Raw genomic sequence first — 26,474 nt, 5'->3', positions numbered from 1 at the left:
GCTAAAAATATAAATACTACACATTATAATCCTAACCCTTAATTCTATCCTAAAATAGCTGCGGATAGTTCTAACAAACCACTGTTTTTCCCCTTTACCCTTTGCATTTCCCTACCTGATCTTCCATACAGTTCTCATAATGTACAGTAGTTAAAAGATCTTGATGGCCCTTAAGAGAGAACTCTCCTCTTCCTATATTTATCCTGATGAATGCTGGTTTCCTAGAAAGTGCTTTCTGGGGGAAAAATCAATACAAATATATAAATGATGTAAGGAAAGCAATATTCTCATGATACTAAGCTGAGTTTTTGTGAAATATCTGATCTTAGTAAGTTATGCTAGTATTTTTGGATCAGAAGTAGAGCAGCCAGGACTCAAACCAGCACCCACAAGAGATGCTGGCACTGCAGGCAGTAGCTTTACCTGCTAGGCCACAGCATCAGCCCACAAGTTATGCTAGTATTTTTAAAGAATAAAGAAGGGTAGCCATTTGGCATAGTGGTTAAGATAACACTTGTGATACCCAAAACTGACATGGGAGTGCCTCAGTCCAAGTCCCAGATCTGCTTCCAATTCCAGCTTCCTGATAATGTATACCGTGGGAAGCAGCAGGTGATGGGTCAAGTATGGATCCCTGCCGCCCATGTGGGAGATCCCAGATGGAGCTCCAGACTCCTTTCCTCAACCTGACCCAGCCTCTGTTGAGGGCATCTGGGGAGTGAACCAGCTGATGAAAGATCGATCAACCAATCTCTCTCTCTCTCTTTAACTTTCAAATTAAAAAAAAGAAGAACTGGGGGCTGGCACTGTGGCTCAGAGGGTTAAAGCCCCAGCCTGCAGCATTGGCATCCCACATTGGTGCAGGTTCAAGTCCTGGCTACTCCACTTCCTATCCAGCTCCCTGCTAATGTGCCTGGAAAAGCAGAGGAGGCCCAAGTCCTTGGGTCCCTGTACCCATTTGCAAGACCAGAAAGATGCTCCTGGCTCCTGGCTTTGGATTGACTCAGCTCCAGACATTATGGCCATTTGGGGAGTGAACCAGCAGATGGAAGATATCTCTCTCTCTCTCTCTCTCTCTCTCTCTCTCTCTCTCTCTCCCTCTCTTTGGAATTCTTTCAAATAAATAAATTTTTTTAAAACTAAGAATTAAGAATTAAAAATAGTGAATTCTAGTTCAAACGTACAGTCAATCAACCACATGTCAAACATACAGGAAGAAAAAGACTGGTAGGAGAATACATAAACTTTATAAATAACAACTTGCTACTACTCTAGCCAATAACAATTTTATAAGACTTATGATCTTAGTTCAGACAACTGACAGAGGGTAAACAAGTATACAAGTATATGTTCTAATGCCAGAAATCAATCCAAGCATCTACAACCAACTTACATTTGACAAAGGAGCTAAAACCAATCCCTGAAGTAAGGACAGTCTCTTCAACAAATGGTGCTGGGAAAACCAGAAGTATGAAGCAGGACCCCTCCTTACACCTTATACAAAAATCCATTCAAAATGGATTAAAGACCTAAATCTACAATCTGATACCATCCAATTATTAGAGAACATTGGAGAAACCCTACAAGACATTGGCACAGGCAAAGACTTGGAAAAGACCCCATAGGCACATGCAATCAAAGCCAAAATCAACAAATGGGATTACATCAACTAGAGAAGCTTCTTTCTGTAAAAGAACACTCAGCAAAGTTAAGGGGCAACCAACAGAATGGGAGAAATTATTTGCAAACAATGCAACTGATAAATGATTAATAACCAGAATATGTAAAGAGATCAAGAAACTCCACAACAACAAAACAAACAACCCACTTAAGAAATGGGCCAAGGACTTAGACAGACATTTTACAAAAGAGAAAATCCAAATGGCCAACAGACACATGAAAAAATATTCAGGATCACTAGCCATCAGGGAAATGCAAATCAAAACCACAATGAGGTTTCACCTCACCCCAGTTAGAATGGCTTTCATACAGAAATCAACAACAAAAGCTGGTGAGGATGTGGGGAAAAAGGTACCCTAATCCACTGTTGGTGGGAATGTAAGCTAGTAAAACCACTATGGAAATTAGTTTGGAGATACCTCGGAAATCTGAATACAGACCTACCATATGACCCAGCCATCCCACTCCTGGGAATTTGGCCAAAGGAAGTGAAATCAGCAAATAAAAGAGTTATCTGTACCCCCATGTTTATTGCAGCTCAATTCACAATAGCTAAGACATGGAATCAACCTAAATGCCCGTCAACTGAAGACTGGATAAAGAAATTATGGGATATGTACTCTATGGACTACTACCCAGTAGAAAAAAGTTAAATCCAGTCATTTGCAACAAAATGGATGAATCTGGAAAACATCATACTTAGTGAAATAAGCCAGTCCCAAAGGGACAAATACCATATGTTCTCCCTAATCTGTGATAACTAATAGAGCGCCTAAAAGGAAATCTGTAGAAGTGAAACTGACACCTTGAGACGCGAAGTCTTTGTCTTGACTGTCAAGGAACAAGTTTTTTTGTTTTGTATTTTTTTTTCCTTAAAAGAGAATGCAGGGGAGGGGGCCAGCGCTGTGGCACAGTAGGTTAATCCTCCGCCTGCAGCGCCGGCATCCCATATGGGTGCCAGTTCTAGTCCCAGCTGCTCCTCTTCTGATCCAGCTCTCTACTATGGCCTGGGAAAGCAGTAGAAGATGGCCCAAGTCCTTGGGCCCCTGCACCCACGTCGGGGAGACTCAGAGGAAGCTCCTGGCTCCTGGCTTCAGATCAGCGCAGCTCCAGCTGTTGCGGCCATCTGGGGAGTGAACCATCAGATGGAAGACCTCTCTCTCTCTGTCTCTACCTCTCTGTAACTCTGTCTTTCAAATAAATAACATAAATCTTTAAAAAAAGAGAGAGAGAGAAGAGAATGGGACTGGGAATGGGAAAGGGAGGAGGAGATGAGGTGGGAGTGAGGGTAGGAGGGTGGGTATGATGGGAAGAATCACTATATTCCTAAAGTTGTACTTATGAAATTTGTACTCATTAAATAAAAGATTTCTTTGGGGGAAAAAAAAACAACAAAAAAACAAGTATATGTTCTACTTATATCTCCAAATCTGGAACAACAATAACAACCAGATAGATCCTAATGTCACTAAAGTCTAACAAAGAAATGAAATCAGGGCTCAGCTGGGTTATCAACTATTCTTTCTGATTGGCAGATTCCTACTTCACAAAACTGAGAGGGCATAAAACTGTTCAGATTTGAGGAAATACTTGATCTAACTGATAAGAAAAATTTCACTAATTTCTTACATTATTCCTAATTAAAGAGATTTAGTTCTGCTATGTTACACAAAAAAATACACCACTATATTCTGTGGAAGCAAGCAGTCAACTTGAATTCATTATTATCATCATAACAATAATAAATTACACTTAAATGGCACCTGTGACGTAAAAAACTGGTTTATACAAGGATGTTCTCTTAGAGTTAATCCTCCCTTCTACTGGATAATTACTTCAGTTAGACCTGTGAATAGTACTCTTTCTGGAAAAACACCAATCGGAAAGGTCTGAGTATGTTCCAAACAATAAAAATATCAGTCACTAGCCTCTGATAACCCTTTTTGTCCTGGTTTATTTAGAAAGTGTCCAATCACCTCATTCTTAGAGTCAGTCTAATAGCCCAAACTATAGAACTGCAAAATTCATAGCGGGTGTGGAAATTATTGAGAAAAATTTAAGTCTAAAAGAAATTCCATCTCAAGATCCACAGTAAGACAATGCTACAAAAAGGCAACCACACTGAATGCATTTAGGATAGGTTGGGATAGATATTGTGGACATATACCATGCCCACTTATTTTTTTAAAATTTATATAATTCTTAATTATTATTGAAGAGAGATATTATTATAGTTTGGTATTCAACCAACTTGTAAGCATATAAAGAGACAAATGTTGAGATACCTAAAGAAAAAAATGTTGAGATACTTAAGGAAAAATATTAAAATATAGTCAGTACTGCATAACAACATGTCAATCACCAACAGACCACATATACAACAGAGGTCCCATGAAATTATTACCACCTAGAGACTTAGTAGCCCTGTTAGTTTGTGTAGGTACACTATATGATATATGCATACTGACAAAATATCTCAAGGATACATTTCTCAGAATATCTCCCCCTTGTTCAGCAACACATGACTGTACAAGAATATAATCCAGGATAATGTAAAAGAATATACCAATTAGGAAATAAAACTGTGAAAGAACTGAATAAAAGCCAGGTGATGATGGCAAAAAGATAATAAAGTAAAAAAGATTAGTGGTCTATTTTACTAGATACTGCCTATCAAAACTTGAAATTAATGCCAAAATTAAGTGAACACAGGAAAGCACGTGAATTTGGCATCCAAATTTATGAATTCTAAAATAAACAGGCACATCAACAATGTCATTTTACAAGTGTAGACTTAAATAGCCTAGCTCCACAGTTAGGCTCCGATTACTCATTCTAACCTTACATTTTGAATCAAAATAACTTCTTTGATTTTTAAAAGTAATAGCATTGGTTTCTTTCCTGATTAGAAAGTAAAATATGTAATTATTGAAAATTTTAACAATAAAGAGAAGAAAATAAAAATCACCTACAATAATATCGAGAAATAGTTGGTATGAATCTCTTTTACAATTTCTATCAGGCTTTTGTCTACGCATGTAGCATTTTCTCCTCATTTCTTCATTTTATTTATTTTTCTCCACTGTACTTATCACTTGAAATTAAATTCTATGATTTATTTGCATGATTATTATATATGTCCTCACTATCACAGAAGCTCCTTAGGGAATCTTTATTTATCTTTGTACTACTACTAAGTCCTACTTCTAGTACAATGTCTGGTAATCATAGGTATTCCATAAATATCTGTTAAGTGAATATACATATATAAATTTTTAAAATTCTGATCATATAATAATATCAATTTGTACCCTGCTTTTTTCACTTTACAATAGGGACACTTTCCCTTGTCTTTGAAAACACATTATCTTCTAGAATGCCCGTATATGGATATTTAATGAGTTACTCAAGCATTCCTGACTATTGAATATTAAGGTTATTTCTAATCACTTTACTATTTAATTATATAGTGAGATATAAATAAAATTTATCAGTATTTTTAAAGCAGTGTACTAGAAATTAATTTACCTCTTGAGTGAGACTGCTTTTCCTTTTATCATCTGTAAACACTGATGCCTTTTCTTTAGTCACAGTTTTAAAGGATGCCAGCCTTTGACGTGCCAGTTTCATGGTTTGACTAAGCTGCCAGCGAAAGGGGAAAAAAAAGCAAACAAAAACAAGTTAGAGTCTTAATATCAAAAGTACTCAATGTTCCAACAAGAAAACAGGTCCCTGTTATTAAAAAAAAAAAAAAGCCAGGCCTAAGACAAGAGGATTACTTGCAAAGAAGACTTTGATCTGCTGAGTGTTTTACAACATTATTATCATTATTTTTCTAAGAGACTGCACTTAAGAACTTGATTTAAAAGCTGTTATTTAAAACTGTTTTTCTCATATATATTTTATATTAAGTACATACACAAAAATATCAGAACTGAAAGTTTGAATTAACATACTTGGGAATCATTGAGCAGGCATACTCTTTACCTTCTACTTATCTTTTCAGTAAAGAGTTATTTTTTAAACTAGTCCTTGCATAACTAATTGCTTTCAATCATTCTGTACTACAAGACTCTAGTTTCCCTTAAGCTCTTTTTCCTTTTTTTTTTTTTTTTTTTTTTTTTTGACAGGCAGAGTGGATAGTGAGAGAGAGACAGAGATAAAGGTCTTCTTTTTTGCCGATGGTTCACCCTCCAATGGCCGCTGCGGCCGGCGCATCTCGCTGATCTGAAGCCAGGAGCCAGGTGCTTCTCCTGGTCTCCCATGCGGGTGCAGGGCCCAAGGATTTGGGCCATCCTCCACTGCCTTCCCGGGCCACAGCAGAGAGCTGGCCTGAAGAGGGGCAACCGGGACAGAATCCGGCGCCCCAACCGGGACTAGAACCTGGTGTGCCGGCGCCACAAGGCGGAGGATTAGCCTGTTAAGCCACGGCGCCAGCCATCTTTTTCCCATTTTTATGAATCACTATTCCACTCCTAACATTTGAAGACTACAGTTATCTAAATTCTTTTCTCAGATGCCCCTTCCTTCAGTAGGCCTTCCTAAATTGACTTAAGAACACAAACTCAAACCATCTCAACAGAACCCACCTGTTTCAACTACTCTAAGTAGAATCTGACAAATAACTAGTAATATTAAACCTGTTAAGATGGGCGTCTTATAATAGCAGGATAAACTAGTACTTAGGACACTCACATCTCATTGGAATGCCTAAAATCAAGTCTTGTCTCCACTTTCAATCCAGCTTTCTGCTAACGTGCCTGGGAGGCAGCAGATATGGCCCAAGTACTTGGGTTCCTGCCACCCACATGGGAGACCTGGATGGAGTTCCTGGCTTTTGGCTTTGGCCTGCCCTAGTTCCTGCTGTTGCAGCCACTGGAACATCAACTAGCAGATGGAAGATTCTCTCTCTCTCTCTCTCTCTCTGCCTTTCAACTAAATAAACACACCTTTTTTAAAAAACACAAAATATGTTGACTTCGTGTTACTCTTTTTTTCTAATAATTTCAGTATACACCTATGGCAACTTCTTTTTCAGAGACGCAAAGACTATTTTATATCTCATAAAACTGCCCCAAAATGCCCCATTTCAGGAAAAGAAAAAAATAGCTACCATTTTTTAGCATATGTACCGTATCACATGAAAGAAAAGCATATCCCTACACTACTCAGTGAAATGACGGCAAAGCCAGGACCACAGGCAATCACTGAAAGTTTAATAATATAATTTGTCCCTTGAAGGGAAATGGTGACCATGAATTACAGATCTAACTAACAAACACTTTATGATTAAACTACTAATAAGCTAGGGATAAAAACACTGTCTCTCACTACCAGCCTCATTTTCTGGCAGTACATCACTTCTGATTTATCCTTGCTTCTAGGTCTATACATCTAGCTATAGAAATTCACTTGAAACATTACTATTTGTCCTACCAAGAGAGTTGCAGAGTGGATAAAGGGGTTAAGACAATAATATACATGCAAAGATTGAAGTTATATACAGAAGGCCTGGCATTGTGGCATAGCAGGTTAAGCCAATGTGACACTGGCATCCACATGAGTGTTGGTTCAAGTCCTGGCTGCTTCACTTTTTTTTTTTTTTTTAATTTGAAAGTCAGAGTTACACAGAGAGAGAAGAGGCAGAGACAGAAAGGTCTTTCATCCGACGGTTCACTCCCCAATTGGCCGCAATGGCTGGAGCTGCGCCCAATCCAAAGCCAGGAGCCAGGAGCTTCCTCCAGGTCTCCCATGTGGGTGCAGGGCTTGGGCCATCTTCTACTGCCTTTCCAGGCCATAGCAGAGAACTAGATCGGAAGTAGCTGCTCCACTTCCGATCCAACTCCCTGTTAATGTGCCCAGGGAAAGCAGAGGAAGATGGCCCCAGTCCTTGGGCTCCTACCACCCAGATGGGAGACCCAGATGGAGTTCCTGGATTCTGGCTTCAACCTGACCCAGTCCCAGCCATTGCAGCCATTTGGGAAATGAACCAGCAGATGGAGGGTTCATCTCTCTCTCTCTCTTTCTCTCTCTCTTTCTTTCTCTCTCCTTTAACTCTGCATTTCAAATAAATAAAATAAATCTTTTTTAAAAAATACAAAGAGTCATAAATATACCTTCTTTATTTCAAGCCCATGCATGGTTCATGCTAATGTCCAACACCATGTGACCAAGGATTCAAAATCCCCATCTAAAATAGGTGGTCAGGAGGAAGGCACTCCCTCTCTATCACTCTGCCTTTCAAATAAATAAATTAAAACCTTTTTTGAAATAAAATAGGGGTTCAGAATCTCCATTTCCCTCATAACAAGTCCAAACTCCTAGTGCAGTCAAATGGAGTACAGTCCTTAAGCAGGATATTTCAAATGGTCCAGTAGTTGGAATACACATTATATTTGTTCTGTTTCTTTCGCTACCATAAGTCTTCATCAAGCCTCAATTTATTTATTTATTAGTATATGTGCTGCTGAAGCAAGCACCAAGCCTCATTTTTGTAAAGGCCTTTCAATGATCCACCAATGAGGACCATAAAAGGCTAAATAATGGCTACCCAAAAATACCAGGTCCTAAATCTGGAAACTGATTTTTTTTTAGGAAAAAGGTCCTTTGCAGATGTGATTAAAATTCTTAAAATGAAGAAATGATTCTGGATTATTCAGGTGGGTCCTGAGTACTATCACTAGTGTCATAATAAAAGAGAGGCAGAGGGAGATTCAACATACAGAAGGTGATGTGCAGAGGTCAATATCATGTGGTCACAGCAAAGGAATGGCCAGTAGACACCAAAAGCTACAAAAGTCAAGTAAAAACAAAAAGCCATACATAGAAAGAAAATTAATAGTCTACTGCTTTGCTCAGCTATGATTAATGTTTACACAGTAATAGCAATATAAATGCTAAATACCAATCTATGCAAAATTATAAAATTACTTTTATAACTAGAAAGAGGCAAGAGGTGAACAAGGAACATGTATAAGTGGCAAGAGGGGATAGAAAGAAAGCTCAGTCCTCATTTTTCCCAGTGGGACATAAATAAAAATGACTTAAATTTTTTAAAAATCAAGAAGAAGCAGTATAGATTGCTCAGAAATAGGAATATCGATACCAAAAGCAAAACTAAAATAATTCAAGTAGCTGTTTTTGAGGAGACTGAAATGAGGTAATAGGCAAAATAGCTCTGTTTTTTAATTACAAATATTTCACACAACTATTTCTTTTTTACGTGCATATATCACTACGTGCATATAGTTTTAATAAAACTAGAAGTGTAAAAGGGGAAAAAGATTCCCTGACAGTTACTCTTTTTTTCTCTTAAAGATTTATTTATTTACTTGAAAGACGGAATTACAGAGAAGCTGAGGCACAGCAGAGGCAGAGAGAGAGGTCTTCCATCCACTGGTTCACTCTCCAGATAGACGTAACAGCTGTAGTTGTGCCAATCTGAAGCCAGGAGTCGGGAGCTTCTTCCAGGTCTCCCACACAGGTGCAGTGGTTCGGGCCATCTTCTACTGCCTTCCCAGGCCATAGCAGAGAGCTGGATCATAAGTGGAGCAGCCGGGACTCAAACCGGCGCCCATATGGGATGCCAGCAGTGCAGGCGGCAGCTTTACACACTACACCACAGCGCCGGCTCCTGACAATTACTCTTAAATAAACATGTAGATGCACTCTGGGTTCCCCAATTGCATATGTAAATAGATATACACATAAACCAGAACTCAGGAATGTTCTAGAGAAACAAGCCTACATTTTCTTTCATTTTTTTAAGATTTTTTTTTTTAAAGGCAAAGTGACAGGGAGCAAGAGAAAGACTGATCACGCTCTGTCCACTGGTTCCCTTGCCCAAAAGTCACAGCAATAGCTGAGGCTAGGCCAGGCTAAAGCCAGAAGCCAGGAACTCCATCTGACTCTCCCACATGGATGGCAGGAACTCAAGTACTTGAGCCACCATCATCCACTGCTCCCCAGGTGCAGTACCAAGGAGCTGGATCAGAAGCAGAGTGGCTGGGACTAAAACTAGCACTTGGATATGGGATGTGGGTATCCCAAGCAGCACCTTAACCAACTGTGCAAAACACCCACAAAAGCCTAGATTTTCTTCCATCTAGCAGAACAACTATTGCCAACCAAACTTCACTTGCACTGAACTCTGCAGACTATATTCCAGACATATCAGATGACCAATCACAGAACCTTCCAAGAAAAATTGCCCTTCTTACAAGCTCTAATAAAGGGGCAGCCTTTCGTGCCTCCTCCCTTGCTTTAGCTGATTGGAGCAGGAGTTCTTCACCAGGATATCAAACACTCATAAATATAGGTCTTGATGCAATGTATATTTTACACACAGAAATAATAATATTAATAATTAGCGGCCGGCGCCGCGGCTATTCAATAGCCTAAGCCTCCGCCAGCGGCACCGGCACACTGGGTTCTAGTCCTGGTCGGGGCGCCGGATTCTGTCTCGGTTGCCCCTCTTCCAGGCCAGCTCTTTGCTGTGGCCCAGGAGTGCAGTGGAGGATGGCCCAAGTGCTTGGGCCCTGCACCCCATGGGAGACCAGGGGAAGCACCTGGCTCCTGGCTTCGGATCAGCACGATGCGCCGGCCGCAGCACACCGGCCACGGCGGCCTTTGGAGGGTGAACCAACGGTAAAGGAAGACCTTTCTCTCTGCCTGTCAAAAAATAAATAAATAATAATAATAATTAGCAAAGGGACTTTTGTATGAAGTATCAAATACTGTACTTTATAAATGAATTGTGAGATTTGAATCTTAAAATCTAAAGCAAACAAAGGGGTACAGGCATTTGATACAGCAGTTCAGATGCCACCTGGGATGCCTGCATCTCATATTAAAGTACCTGGTTTGAGTCCCAATTCTGCTTCTGATTCCAGCTTCCTGCTAATGAATACTCTGGGAGGCAGCATGTGATGGCTCAGTACTTGGAGCTCTGCTACCCACGTAGGACACTTGGATTGAGTTCTAGACTCCTAGCTTCAGCCTGGCGTAGCCCCCACTGTTGGAGGCATTTGAGGAGTGAACCAGTAGATGGAAGGTCTTTGTCTCTCTCTCTGCCTTTCAAATAAGTGGAAAAAAAAATTCAAAGCCTTTAAAGCAAACAATGATTGTTGCTAAGACAAAATTTAAAATATCAAGGGACTGGTGCTGTGGTGCAGCAGGTTAAGCCATGGCCTGCAGCACTAGCATCCCATATGGGCACAGGTTTGAGTTTCAGCTACTCCACTTCTGATCCAGCTCCCTGCTAATATGCGTGGGAAAGCAGCAGAGGATGGCCCAAGTGCTTGGGGCCCTGCATACATGTGGGAGACCCAGAGGAGGCTCCTGGCTCGGCCCAGCCCTGGTCGTTGCAGCCATTTGGGAATTGAACTAGCTGATGGAAGATCTTTCTGTCTCTCCTCTTTCTCTGTAACTCTGCTTTCAAATACATAAATCTTAAGAAAAAAAACCAAGTATATATGTAGGATAAAATTTTTAAAATATAGACATCTATGATACTGTTCATCATTCATAATTTCTTCAGTTCTTTTTCATTTGTTGATTTTTTAGCCAATTAGGAATTATAAACATGAAATGTATACGTAATTGTATGAAGTAAACAATACTACCATGTAGGACATGTGAAAAAAGTATAAATGAGAGCTAACATTAAATTTCATAAATTTTAATTTCATTAAAATTCATAGAATATCACCTATCCTATTCCAATGGAGTCCTAATACCAATTGAAAATGTGTGATTATACCATAAACATCTACCCAAAATTGAGTTCTATTAAAGTACAATGTAGTTTATTTACAAATGATATCATACTGATTTTTAAATCTGTTGACTTTTTGATGGCCACAAAAAGTCAACCATGATCTCCCATGAGCCTCTTCTTATAGTCCACAAGCACAAATTTTATCACTATTACTATCAGTCTATAGGATGGCTGGTAACCTAGAGCTCATGTAGAAAGGCAAGCTAGGCCATTAAAGATTCCTTATCTCGGACAATGAACCAGGAAACATTTAGGGAAAAGTCAGAGATAGGACCAGAACCTAAAAGGAGTTAAGCAGAAGGAAATAGGCAAAGAAGAATCTCAAGTATTCCAAAGTTATGAAACTGAAGATAAGAGGGAAATATCTGTTAGAAATAGAAAAATAAATAAAAAAGCACACTTGTAGAAGCAGGGTGACTAGTTATCTGGGTTTGCCTGGAACAGTCCCAAATTTAGTACTAGAAAGTCCCATAAACTGGGAAACCTCTCCTTCTTGGGCAAATGAGGAATGCTAGTCACTCTAAGACAGCAACTGAATCAGTCAAATTAATGATTGTATACCAGTGTGACAATCAAAGGTCCCATGCCCTTGCAGCCATTAGAGCTACCTCAGATCCAGAAAAACTCCAGCTGCAGTCTCCTTAGGGGAGTTTGAATTTGTGGGATATTCTCAATGTCCCTCTATTACCTCATGTATATTCTTGAAATCAACTTTCCTTTTACTTAGTTTAGCCTGAATTCTTGCAGCCAAAAGATGCTAGCTAAAAAAGCTTTGCTTTTTCCAATGGTAGAGTACAAGAGAATTTAATAGGTTATTTCACATCATTTAAACCTTTACTAGAAAATGCAACTAAGTTCATAATTTTAAAAAGTAAGAAAAATGTGGAGCAGGCTCTGGCACAGCTGTTGAAGTTGCCACTTGGAACATCCTCGTTCTATTACAGAATGCCTGGTTCAAGTCCCATCTCGTCTGCTTCCAATCCAGTTTCTTTCTTTCTTTTTTCTTTTTTTTTTTTTTAAAGAAAGGTCTTCCTTTACCATTGGTTCACCCTCCAATGGCCGCTGCAGCCGGCGCACTGAGCTGATCCGAAGCCAGGAGCCAGGTGCTTTTCCTGATCTCCCATGCGGGTGCAGGGCGCAAGGATTTGGGCCATCCTCCACTGCACTCCCGGGCCACAGCAGAGAGCTGGACTGGAAGAGGGGCACCCGGGAGAGAATCCGGTGCCCCAACAGGGACTAGAACCTGGTGTGCTGGCACCGCAGGCGGAGGATTAGCCTAGTGAGCTGCGGCACCGGCCCCAATCCAGTTTCCTGCTAACCTGTATCCTGGGAGGCAGCAGATAATGGCTCAAGCACTTGGGTCCCTGTCACCCACGTGGGAGACTGGGATGGAGCTCTGGGATCCTTGTTTTGGTTTGGCCCAGCCCAAGCTGTTGCAGACATTTGGAGAGTGAACCAGTGGTTGGAAGATCCACAGTTCAAGTCCCAGTTGTTTCACTTCTGATCCAGCTCTATGCTAATGTGCCTGGGAAAGCAGTAGAGAACGGTCCAAGTGCTTGGGCCCTTGTATCCATATAGAAGATCCAGATGAAGCACCTGGCTCTTGGCTTCAGCCTGGCCCAGGCTTGGCTGTTGTGACCATTTGCAGAGTGAATCAGAAGATGGAAGATCTCTGTCTCTCTCTTTCTCCCTCTGTAACTTTGCCTTTCAAATAAGTAAAATAAATCTCTAAAAAAATTATTATATGGTGAAAATGAAACAGTAATAAGTTGTTTTTCCATACTCCACCAAAATAAAGTTATCATTGGACACCACAGAAATTTAATCCTTAAATATCAGTCCTGGGCCGGCGCCATGGCTCACTAGGCTAACCCTCCGCCTTGCGGCGCCGGCACACCGGGTTCTAGTCCCGGTCGGGGCGCCGGATTCTGTCCCAGTTGCCCCTCTTCCAGGCCAGCTCTCTGCTGTGGCCAGGGAGTGCAGTGGAGGATGGCCCAAGTTCTTGGGCCCTGCACCCTATGGGAGACCAGGGGAAGCACCTGGCTCCTGCCATCGGATCGGCACGGTGCGCCGGCCGCAGCACACCAGCCGCGGCGGCCATTGGAGGGTGAACCAACGGTAAAGGAAGACCTTTCTCTCTGTCTCTCTCTGTCCACTCTGCCTGTCAAAAAAATAAATAAATAAAAATTAAAAAAATATATCAGTCCTAACAGAAAAAGGGGATGGTTCTATTTTAGGTGACACATGAAACTTCTTACAGTTCTATGATTCTAACTCCTAATTTTTTTTTTTTTTTACTTTTATTTTTTTGACAGGCAGAGTGGACAGTGAGAGAGAGAGAGAGACAGAGAGAAAGGTCTTCCTTTGCCGTTGGTTCACCCTCCAATGGCCGCCGCGGTAGCGCGCTGCGGCCGGCGCACCGCGCTGTTCCGATGGCAGGAGCCAGGTGCTTATCCTGGTCTCCCATGGGGTGCAGAGCCCAAACACTTGGGCCATCCTCCACTGCACTCCCGGGCCACAGCAGAGAGTTGGCCTGGAAGAGGGGCAACCGGGACAGGATCGGTGCCCCGACCGGGACTAGAACCTGGTGTGCCGGCGCCGCAAGGCGGAGGATTAGCCTGTTGAGCCGCGGCGCCAGCCTCTAACTCCTAATTTTAAGTGCCTGATTTTATATGATCTTTCTTTTTAAAAGATTTCATTATTATTTTAAAGGTAGAATGTGTGTGTGTGTGTCTGTGTGAGAGAGAGAGAGAGAAGGAAAAGACAGAGAGAAGGAGGGAGGGAAAGGGAGAGAGCAAGAGGGAGAGAAGAGAGGGAGGGAGAAAGAAGAAGGGGGAGAGAGAGAGAGAGAATCTTCCATCTACTGGTTGACTCCCCAAAATGCCCTCAATAGCTGAGGCTGTGCCAGGCTGATGCCAGGAGCCTGGAACTCCATTTGGGTCTCCCAAGTGTGTGACAGGGGTCCAAGTACTCAGGCCAACATGTGCTTCCTTCCCAGGTACATTAGCAGAAAGCTGGATCCAAAGCAGAGTAGCTGGGATTCAAAACAACATTCCAATGTAGAATGCAGGCATCAGAAGAGGTGGCTTAATCCTCTGTGCCACGATGCTCACCCCTTGTCTCATCTCTAAACAAGTAGATAATACCAAGTATTAGCAAGCAGAGTGTTGGGTAGGAGTACAGAATAAGAAAAGTGCTGGACAAATCATATTTGAAATACAGTATTGTGTTCAGTTTAGGGGACCATATTTGAGAGCACTAAAAAACTATACACCATATAGGAAAAATCAATCAAGGCATCTGGAATATAGAAACCCAAAGAAGAAAAACGATAACTGTAATTTAATACTTGAAGTGCTCTGAGATGGATTTTATTCTTTAAGAGACAAAACTAAGATCATGAGTAAAAGTTATAGCATATACTGAAAAAAAGATGTAAATTTAAGTTTCTACATACGAAGCACTCTGAGAAAGTAATGAATTATCCAATAACAGAAATGTCTTAGCAGAAATAAGAAGAACAACTATATAGTAGAGCTAGAACAAAATAATTCTTTAAAGAGAGAAAGGCTGGATGAAATAATATTTTTAATGTTTAACTAAAAGTTGAAATTAAAACAACTTCATACACAAAAGCAGAAAAATATTAAGTAATTACCGAACTTTAACATTTTCAACTCCTGGCCAATCTTGCTCTATCCATAACTCCTTACTTTACCTCATCTCCGGAGTATTTTGAGGAATATTCCAAATGTGAAATCATCTCATCCTTACATATTTAACTGTGTTAAATAAACTTTTAAAACCCTTCCACTAGGGGCTGGTGCTGTGGTGTAGCGAGTTCGAGTCCCACTGCTCCACTTCCAATCCAACTCTTTGCTATCAACTGGGAAAGCAGTGGAAGATGGTCCACGTCCTTGAGCCCCTGCACCCATGTGGGAGACCCTGAGGAAGCTCCTGGCTCCTGGCTTCTGATCGGTCCAGCTCCAGCTGTTGCAGCCACTTGGGAAGTAAACCAGTGGATGGAGGTCCTCTCTTTCTAGCTCTCTCTGCCTCAACCTCTCTGTAACTCTACCTCTCAAATAAATAATCTTTTAAAAAAAAAGAAAAAAAACCTTCCACTAGAGGGGTGGGAATGTTTAGTGGCAAGGTGGGTACGGTGGTTAGAATCACTACATTCCTAAAGCCAAATTTATGAAATGCATGAAGTTTGTATTCCTTAAATAAAAGGTTTCTGGGACGGGGGGGAGGGGGGGCACTTCCACTGCAGGGCTGTGTTGTAGCACAGCAGATAAAGCTTCTACCTGTGACACCAGCAGCCCATAAGGGTGCCAGTTCAAGACCCAGCTGCTCCACTTCCAATCTAGCTCCCTGTTGATGTGCCTGGGAAAGCAGTGGAGGATAGCCCAAGTGCTTGGGCCCCTATACCCACATGGGAGACCCGGAAGAAGCTCCTGACTCCCTGACTCCTGGCTTCAGCCTGGCCCAATGAATGAAATATCAATTCTCATTCTCATCTCACTCTCTTCCTCTCCCTGTGTAACTCTTTCAAATAAATAAATAAATCTTAAAAAAAATCCTACGACCTCCAAGATTTTGTGTTTCTGTGGCTCCAAGATACAAGAAAACGGAAAAGTCCACTAACATTCAGAAAGTTATGTTTTTTACTCAACCAGTTCTAGATGAACCAAGGGAGAGTTTCATTGTCTAGTTTCATAGTGACATCTAGTGGATAAAAACTGCAACAGACCTGGTAAGATTAAAAGAACCTACTATGTAGCTGTATGTTCAAGTTTCACAGACCCTAAATAATACTCACTGAACTTTTTTCAGTAGTTCATTTTCATCCAAGGGGAAAACAAACAGAGTATAAAAACTTTTTAAAGTTCTGTAACATTTAAAGCCTTTTATAACCTGATTTCCTCCAACCTATCCAATCATTCTTTGATACTCTCTTACAAACTATCAATTTTATAAAGGCTCCATTACTTATTCTCTAATATATTAAATTCATTACAGATTTTAGGCTTTTAATGATTCTTATCTCAAAAATTCTCCTGAATTTACCAGTTCAACTTACCAATTCAAACTATATAGGTTCAACTCCATCTCTCCCATGAATTCTTCCTCTACCCTTTCCTTGGAATTTTAAAATTTCTGAACTGCCATAGCACAAGTTTAATGTGAAACACAGTAAATGTCTATACATTATTATCGATATTGTGGGTTTATTAGCTTTGTATCTCTACTTGGAAATATAAACCCACAGAAGGTTCTATTTAACATTTCATTAGAATCTCTACAATGCTTAACACATATATTCAGATATCTGCTGACTGATGAGTTCTACTCATCCTTATATAGAGGAAGTAAAATCCTCACTATGAAAGGATTTTTAGCTACAAGCACCATGAAGGCAAAGACTGTGTTTTAGTCAATGGTCTATCCATTCTACTTTTTGCAGTGTCTAGCTCAGTAAATATTTGCTAAACAAATTATTCATAATCTCAAAAAAAAAAAAACAAAAATGATTGTTACAAACTGAATAATGACAAGAGAAAGTCAAGTTTTGAACAAAGAAAAAAATGTGCTTAAAGTATTTCAACATGCTTCTAAAGCTGTCCCATTTACACCAACAGAACAGTGGAATTACGACCAACCACATTAGCTTAGGCAATAACACAGCTTTTATTTCCACATACTCATCATCTCCCATACTTCCTTTCTTCCTGTCACTATCCCTCAGAATATGTTTTAAAATAAGGTGAAGAACAACACCCAAGGAAGAGCTGCAGAATGTATTAACTGAACACTAGCTCCAGGAGACTACAGAGGGAGATTACTGGATGAGGCAAGTGACTTGAATGGGTTAGTCTACTCACAGTAGCGGTTAATTTTTAAATGTCTGGGTATAAAATTAGTCAGTGGATAGAAGTTATATTTTTCCAAAAACTCTAGAGATGTTAAGTGTTTGCTATATTATTGTCTGATGTTTAATGGTAGATCCATCATTGTGGTAATCAGATTAAAAGAAAGTATTAAGAAAAAAGAGATAAAGACAAATAATAAATGAAAGACCCCCTTATATGTACTGAAATTCTTTGCCACAAACTAAGAATCACTTCTGTCTACATGCTACAAACTGATAATAACTTACCCCAAAAATAACTTCAGTATAATTGTACTAAAGTACTAAAGTACTTTCTAACAAATCCTGAATGCTAATACTTTGGCACTTTTCTTCAGATGATTCTAAAATTATCTTACCTAAAAAATGCAAATTAAAACATATATACAAAAAAATTAAGCATTGTCTCACAACTCCCCACTTGAGAAAGGTAAAAAAAGAGATGATGAAATGTGAGGTTGAATGTGACATCTCCTAATCCCTACTTCATATCATAGATTCATCATATTTTTAGTTTAGGAGATAAGGAAAATATCACAAACATAAAATCAAATGAATCTGTACTTACTGCCTGAGCTTGTTGTTGGAATAATTCATTCTCATTCTCACCATCTTCTATTCCATCCCCAAGCAGCTGGGAACGAGGTAACCTAGGACTTCCAACAGCAGCATTCAAATTTTTAGGAAAAACACTTGTCCTTTTAGAAGTGAAGTGTGCTGTATTTGAAGACTGCATGGCTATACAGCCTTCTTTTTCTGCCTACATGAAGGAAGAAGAGGGGTGGAGGACCGAGAGTGAGATCCCACTCTAAGCCAGTGCAGTCAAACAATGCCTCCTCCAAGTAGTCCAAAAGATTTTCACTTGGGGCAGGGGGGAAGCTTTCGCTGGTAGAGAAACTTACACTTACCAGGTACCTACTATGTGCTAATAGTTCAGGTTATCTCATCTAATTCTCACATAATCCTGTGAGACAAGTATCATATCTCCATTCCACAGATGAAGAAACTACAGTCAGAAAAGTTAAATAATTAGCCTGGAGTCACCTAGCTAATATATTCAAACTCAAATCTGAATCCAAATTCTGATATTATTTTTAACTATTTGATGAAAGCAAAAAAAGTTAGAACAAAACACAGTTTCTCTAAATAAAAATCCACTGCCCTAATAGCAATCAGATAACAGAAGGCATGGAATTTTTAAAAGTGGTTGTTACTGTCTAATAGTTTATCTCAAAACACACATGCGTTCTACCCAGTCTGTACCCAGCCCCACTTCTGAACTTACTGCCTCATAGGACTTCTGAAGCTGCTGCTTTTTTCTCAGCCTAATTTGTTGATTTACTCTGCATTTGACTTGTCTCTGAAAACGCTTCAAAGCTTCTTGCTTTTTTCTTTGCTGTTCCTTCAGTTCTTCTTCAATGATGCATGCTGAAGTCTTTCAAGAAGACAGAAAACAAAATGTCAAGTTTTGCCCATTAGGGCTACTGTAAACACACAGCAGTAAGAATACAATCCTGAAAAAAACAACAGAGTTCTATAATCTAAAATTCCCAGAAGAGTAAGGGAATCACAAGAGCTCAGAGACAATGATCTACATACAGTTTGTAAGTACCAAAGAAACCAAGTTGCAAACTAAGAATTGAAATTTGTGAGCACTCAAATTAAATCTTAAAATTTTATAGAATTGAAATTAACAGTATCTATGTTCATTAATTCTTAATGAATCAATTCAAATCCACCTTACATTACACATTTTCTAAAATGAGTAACAGCCCAGATACACCAGACTGGTTTATCACCCCACCAAATATGACTGACCTACTGTAAAAATGCATTCATGCTCTGAATTGTATTTCATTTTTAACCCAGCATGCCCTTCCTCTCATCTCCATCTGGTAAAAACCTATTCAGTGTTCAAAATCATCTAGTACTCCCCCTCCCCTCCAGAGCCTTCCACAACTCCTTCGTCTGAGCTCTCTTATATGGGTATAGTTCTTTTTAACTCCCCCAGTGGATTATGAACTCCACCAGGGCAAGTGAGGTGTGAGTATTTATTTCTCCTGTTTCCCTTAAAGCATATAGTACAGGGTCTTGACTAAAAAAGTGCTCAATAGATATTTATACAAGTTCTCAATTCTAAAACATATTCTAAACAACCTGGAGTATTTTATTCCACTTAAGTTTTCCTGTTCTGCATTCAACTCCTCTATGTGCTCTGAATAACAATCACCGTCTTGATAATAAGAAGTTATTATCACTATTGAAGGTCTATTACATGACAAGCTCTTTACATTCTATCATTTTATCCTCAAACTACCAACAGTGACTTAGAATACAAATAAGGAACTAGAGTTCTGCTGGTTAATTGCAGAGCTACAAGTCTCTCTGACTCTAATACTTATGTTTTATCCTGTTCTGCTCTTCTCTTGCCTGCAAGTTTCCTTTCATAAGGAATTTTCTAATTAAACAAAATCATCATCATTATCTTCTACCTATTCTTTTTCTTAGGGTGCTTCAAATTATCTTAAAGGTTGTCATTAAATTCTCCATATTAAAATTGTTTAAATTTTTAGATTAAGTTTTCCAAGAAATATATCCCATAAACTTTCTACAAGAGATGGACCACAGGAGTGAAGTGTATAATGCAAATGTCAAAGAACGATGAGGACAAAAAAATTCCAAAGGAGAAAATAACTGACCCAGATTAACTCAAGCCCCTGACAAGTTTAAGCTATTTAGCCTCTTGCTCTTTCATTTTCTCTGTCTGCCCCTCTTGTATTCTCATGCTGAGATTTTCAAACATCTCACTGAAATGTTCTCACCAACTGCAGACTATGAAACTCAGTTTTAAACTACAGGTAAGAATGTTCCAGATTTTTAAAATATAGTTTTTTTTTTATCAAATATCATTGTGCAAGGCAATCAGAACCCAAGACCTTTTATTCAGTGGGATACAATAAGGTTCCCAAAGTCAAACAAATTTGGGAAATATTGGAATAAGTAAGGTTAAATATTGTCTTGATTGTATAACTAACTTCTTTTTTACATCCTAAGGACTATCGAGGGAATGAAGTGTTTCTCACAACAATCAAATAACACATTTGGATAATTCACATATAACGAAAGGAATGCTTACATTACGTAGCAGTCTCCAAAGACACTCTCTCCCCTCCTTTCAACAAATCAAGTTTCCTGGCATTTATACTCTTGTGTAGTCCTTTCCCATACTGATTTTGGTCTGATTCTGCATATTTAAAAGATCAAGGCTGAAGTGCTGGTTCTGTAGTTGCCAAAGCAAGGTCATAAAGCAAGTTCTACCTGGGGCTGTTGGGAGTACTTGTTCTAGGAGAAGCCAGGACCACATAAGAATTCTGACCACCTGGAGTCTACAGAGCTATTAGGCCAACTTAGCCATGTTGACACAGAAAAATGTCCAATCAGTCCATAGTCATTCTAGTGATCTCAGTCCAAGTGCCAGACATGTGAGTGAAAAAGCCATTTTAGACACTGCAGTCTACCGGGTGTCACATGAAGAAGAACCAAGGAATCCAACCAACAGCCAGAATCCAGTTAAGCTGTTCTAGACATATCCAGCTATTGGATCTATGCCTACAGAGGCCTCCAATACTATGGAGCAGAGATAATTCCCCTCCTCCCACACACACACACACAGTACCCTGCTCAAATTCCTGACACATCATTATTTGCTTTATGCCACTAAGTTCTGGGGTGCTTTATTACATAGCAAAAGATAATCAGGACAATTTATAAAATAATAACAGCCATGTATGATGGTAGAACAACAGTGTCTTCTGGTGCCAACTTAATTACTGAGAAGGGGTGTTTGAAGCTATGATATCTTTAGAAATTCTCATAACCCCCTGAAGCTTTGAGGAGAAAATGAGTAGGAGTCTCCCTTTAGAACAGCTATAATCTTCGGTAACCACGTCTTAGAAGAAGTGAGCATCTATCCTGAGTTGACAAAGCTATATCTGTTAATAAGGGTAGTCACATATTAGATATGGTAAAGCCATAAAGCATCTATTAGATGCTTGATCAAATTCCCTTTGGCTGGAAATTATCAGAACTTTCTAAACAAAGAAAATGAACATGTTACACACATTTGAATTAATGTAGTGAAATGTAAGATTCAACCTTTTTTATAACAGGAAAAGCTAAATAGTGTCAAATTTTAGATATTTTGATGCTACTAGCATTATAAAGATGTCATAATTTGAGCAATTAAAAAAGGTATTGGGGGGGCCGGTGCTGTGGCACAGTGGGTTAATGCCCTGGCCTGAAGCGCCGGCATTTCATATGGGCAACGGTTCTAGTCCCTGCTGCTCCTCTTCCGATCCAGCTCTCTGCTATGGCCTGGGAAAGCAATAGAAGATGGCCCAAGTCCTTGAGCCCCTGCACTTGCATAGGAGACCCAGAAAAAGCTCCATGCTTCTGGCTTTGGATCAGCACAGCTCTGGCCGTTGCTCCGGGGAGTGAATTAGCAGATGGAAGACCTCTCTCTTTGTAACTCTGCCTTTCAAATAAATAAAATTAAATTAAAAAAAAAAAAAAGGTATTTGGGTCGGCACTGTGGCAAAGTAGGCAAAGCTGCTGCCTGCAGTGCTGGCATCCCATATGGGTGCTGGTTTGAGTCACAGCTGCTCCACTAACAATCCAGCTCTCTGCTATAGCCTGGGAAAGCAGTAGAAGATGGCCCAAGTTCTTGGACCCCTGCACCCCCATGGGAGACCTGGAAGAAGCTCCTGGCTTCTGGCTTCAGATCGGCCCAGCTCCAGCCATTGCAGCCATTTGAGGAGTGAACCAGCAGATGGAAGACCTCTTTTCTCTCTTTGCTTCTCTCTCTCTCTCTCTCTCTCTCTCTCTCTCTCTCTCTGCCTCTCGGTAACTCTGCCTTTCAAATAAATAAATAAATAAATCTTAAAAAAAAAAAAGTGTCAATAACTTAAAAAGCAAAATACCAGTGTACCAAATCTTACTGATTGTTTTGGGATGTTTCTTGGCATTCATCCTTTTTCATTCCCACTTTAGCCACTGTTTTCTTAGGTTTTTCCTCCCCATTCCTTGCCAACAAAGAAGTTTTGATGCTGTAATTCATGCCTAAATTATCACAATTATATCCTAACTTGTCCTCCATGATCCAGTCCCCCTCTAAACCCAAAAAACTTTGGTCATGAAATTCATCTGTAAATATTACAATGAATAAACAATCCTTTTTCCAAAATTGTGTATGGTCCTACAATACCCTACTTCCACTTCAAACAATCTAATCAACCCTTAGAATCCTTGCCTACTTCCTACCCTCCCCATTCCTCTTATAGAAGAATCTTCTCCTTCTCCTCTCTGATTACCCAAATATTTCATTAAACTTTTGTGAGTTGCATCAAACCAAAATCATCTGTTTCTTTTTTGATCAAGCATCATATTTTCAGCACTTCCTTATATACTTTTAAGACTCTTAAAATCCTTTCTGGAAATAGGCAGGGTAGGAGTAAACCAATGAACATATATGTACATACACACAAACATAACTAAAATGAATGAATATTCTGCATTGTTACTTAACATTTAAACACGTCTCATTTCTCCTATATACTTGCACTTTTGCACCCATGTTCAGTACCCTGTCTGAATATCCAAAAGACCTTCATACATTTTATGCCTTCTAAATTTACTGACTGCCTCTATTTTTCAGGCCATATTTGTTTAAGATACAAGCAGGGGATGTAGGCCGGCGCCGTGGCTCAATAGGCTAATCCTCCGCCTGCGGTGCCTTGCACCCCGGGTTCTAGTCCCGGTTGGGGTGCCAGATTCTGTCTCGGTTGCCCCTCTTCCAGGCCAGCTTTCTGCTATGGCCCGGGAAAGCAGTGGAGGATGGCCCAAGTGCTTGGGCCCTGCACCCACATGGGAGACCAGGAGAAGCACTTGGCTCCTGGCTTTGGATCAGCGCGATGCACCGGCCGCAGCGGCCATTGGAGGGTGAACCAACAGCAAAGGAAGACCTTTCTCTCTGTCACTCTCTCTCTCTCACTGTCCACTCTGCCTGTCAAAAAAAAAAAAAAAAAAAAAAAAAAAAGCAGGGGTGTAATGATAAATAAGATTTGTTCCCTACACTCAAGGTGTTCACAGTCTATCAGGAAAAGTAGATATATAAACCACCTCCCATAATACAAGATGGTAAGTGCCACAATAAAATGTGAGGAGTGAAAGACTGTCAAAATATCTCCATGTGACTAATTGGTCTAGGAGAATCATCATGTAAACATACGCATGTTAACTTCCCAAAAGATTCCCTTTATCTAAGATGCTCCTCCCCAACATCTGTACTTATTGCATTATCATTCTTTAAGGACCCCCACAGACCATGGGAGAGGTCTTCAAAAAGCTCATAGAAAATTCATACCCTCAAAAACTGTGCATAGATTTCAAACAATTTTTATACCAAAATAAACTTCATGTTAATTCTATTTTTCTACAAACTGTTGGAAGTACGGTCATATTTCCTCATTTACTCATTCAATAAACACCCCCAAAGATCTACCATATGCCAACCCACATCCCACATCGATGATGATCCGTACGTATAGCAAATAAGTAATAAATATGTGATTATGCCAGCTAAAGCTGCCACCCCACGTTTTGGCAAATGCATGTTTGCTTTATAATCCTTATGCAAGAACACATCTATTTATAACTGTACAGAAACAGCACCCGCAGATGTTCATCCTTATCTAAACGCCAAGGATTAAAGAAGGCTAATAATTGGGAGGGGTTGACACTCACATAGGCTGGGATTTCGGAACTATCTGGTGAAGCAGGTTCCACCCAGGCCCCTACTGGTACTATGGTCTGGTTCCTCTCAGCCAGCACTGCCAGCACGTCCTTGCTCTTCTGGGGGTTTAAGGCCAGGGGCAACCTTGTGGAATTTGGAGGCTTCTTGAGAGGCGCCATGCCTCCTGGCATCTGTGACTCCTAATTAGAAGGGAAGCGGGACAGGCTGGGCGGGGGGGCTTAAAAATCTTCAAAACAAGGGTTCTAGGGAAGCGGGAAGAGGAAGGAAAGGAAGACAAGTGGCGAGAAACGGAGGACAGGAAATGTCTTAAAAATCGTTTTCTGGAAGGAAAGACGATGATAGGAGAAAGAAGCTCAGAGCAAGCGAATTAAGACTCATGTCCAGCAGCGGGAACAGTGAGGTGGAAAAGGGACGAATGACAGCAGCGGCCGGAGGGAAAGGGGATAAACCTGGGGGAAGTGGAGTCCCGGGCCAGATGGGAGATTGCTTCTGAGGCACCGGAAGCTCACTCTTGCTGATGGCACTGCACAGGTATCGGTCAGCTGCTAGACACAGGCTCAAAACTGCTCCGGTACTAAGGTAACAACCTCAAGTAAACCGCCACTCTCCGCTGGGCGGTGCGGCCTCCGCCTCTCTGCAGCCTTCGACCCGCCCCTTCCGGGCCCCGAGTCGAATCCCGGGTCTGGCAAGGCGGGAGGGGCGGGATTTCAGGCGCCAGTGGTTCCGTCACTTCCGCTTCCTGTCGGACTGTGGGGCGGGAACTAGCGGGTTTAGTGAGGGCTGCGGGACCGTGGGCGAGCTCGAATGCTGCTGGCTGATCGTGGCTCTGTCAACGCTGGGACAATCCCAGATCCCCCAATAAAAGACATATGTTGGGCTGGTGAGCAGAACGACAGGACGGGCCGGAGGTCCTTCTTGAGTGAAGCACGGAAAAAGAATGAAAGGAAGGTGGGCGCAACAGGGCTTCCGAGAGAAACAGACTAAGCTAACAATAAACCGTACTAATCTGTGCAACTCATTACAACACTGTGTGGGAAATACTGACGTATTGGATGTTCAAGGACGGTTTCTTCGAGGTGCTTTTAAACAGGTCTTAAATGAGATAGTGGAACAAGCCGCCGTAATCTTCAAGAGAGGATTTTACAAGAGTATTCCAGGTAGCAGGAACAGCAAGTGCAAATCCCCCAGGTGGGAGCCTGCCTGGTTGAGAAACAGCAAGGAGACTGGTGTGACTAGCAGATTGAGAGGGGAAGAGTGTTGAGACCAGAAATCAAAAATCAGGGAATGGTCAGTCATATATGCAGCATTGTATGCCACCATAAGGTGTTGAGATGGGGAGCCATTGTAGGTTTTGAGCAAAGGAATGCCATAATGTGACTTAAAGACAGGATTTTTTTTTTTAATAAAAAAGTCTAAAACTAACCCCACAATATATTTTTTTTAAGATTTATTTATTTATTTGAAAGAGTTACACAGAGAGAGGAGAGGCAAAGAGAGAGGTCTTCCATCCACTGGTTCATTCTCCAACTGGCTGCAACAGCTGGAGCTGTGCTGATCCAAAGCCAGGAGCCAGGAGCTTCCTCTGGGTCTTCCCACGTGGGTGCAGCCGCCCAAGGACTTGGGACATCCTCCGCTGCTTTCCCTGGCCATGGTAGAGAGCTGGATTGGAAGGGGAGCAGCAGGGACTCCCACCGGCGCCCATATGGGATGTGGTGCTGCAGGCAGTGGCCTCACCCACTACACCACAGCACCAGTCCCACACTGTATTCTAATAATAGTCTGAGAACAAGAGGAGAAGAATGCAAAGAAATTGGGAAGGATCAGTCAGTAACCTAAAGAAGAAAACCAGGAGTACATAATACCTTGAAAGACAAGTTTTTTAAAAAAGGATGATCTAATGAAGACAGACCCGTGTTAAATCCTGCTGATAGGTCAAATAAGATGAAGGCTGAAAATTGACTTGGATTTGACAATGTGAAAGTAGCTCATAATTTTTATAACGAGCAGTGTCTTTGGAGCAATTAGAAAGCAAAACCTGTTGGGGGTATACTTACAGTAGGAGAAGGAGTTGGAGACCATAATTTTAGCAACTCTTTCAGTGAGTTTTATTGTAAAGGGAGATAAGGAAATGGGTGACTGAAAGGAGACTTTAAATTTCACAACAAGGGGCTGGCATTGCAGCACAGCAGGGATAAGCTGACACTGCTACCAGATCCCACGACTGGAGTAATGGTTTGAGATTCAGTTTGGGCTGCCCTGTTTCTTTTTTTACTTGAGAGGCAGAGTCACCGTCAGGA

General features: G+C 40.7%; 1 protein-coding gene across 4 annotated transcripts in view; it reads right to left on the bottom strand.

Annotated features, from left to right (window-relative positions):
• CCDC15 (coiled-coil domain containing 15) overlaps nt 1–24,797 on the bottom strand; it is a 93,535-nt gene extending 68,738 nt beyond the window's left edge. For 3 of the 4 annotated variants that reach the window (XM_062197261.1, XM_062197263.1, XM_062197260.1), the window contains exons 1-6: nt 24,627–24,797; nt 24,168–24,356; nt 18,652–18,801; nt 17,935–18,126; nt 5,209–5,322; nt 116–235 (exon numbers count right to left, since the gene is read on the bottom strand). In XM_062197261.1, the coding sequence (XP_062053245.1) occupies nt 116–235; nt 5,209–5,322; nt 17,935–18,126; nt 18,652–18,801; nt 24,168–24,347 (756 nt within the window). In that variant the 5' untranslated portion in view covers nt 24,348–24,356; nt 24,627–24,797. The remainder of the gene's footprint in view (nt 1–115; nt 236–5,208; nt 5,323–17,934; nt 18,127–18,651; nt 18,802–24,167; nt 24,357–24,626) is intronic. The other variant, XM_062197262.1, reaches the window with a different exon arrangement.
• Between the last annotated feature and the right edge of the window lie 1,677 nt (nt 24,798–26,474).

This window comes from Lepus europaeus, chromosome 7 (assembly GCF_033115175.1).
Source record: "Lepus europaeus isolate LE1 chromosome 7, mLepTim1.pri, whole genome shotgun sequence".
NCBI classification, from domain to species: domain Eukaryota; kingdom Metazoa; phylum Chordata; class Mammalia; order Lagomorpha; family Leporidae; genus Lepus; species Lepus europaeus.
This window is presented reverse-complemented; position numbering and strand designations above follow the sequence as displayed.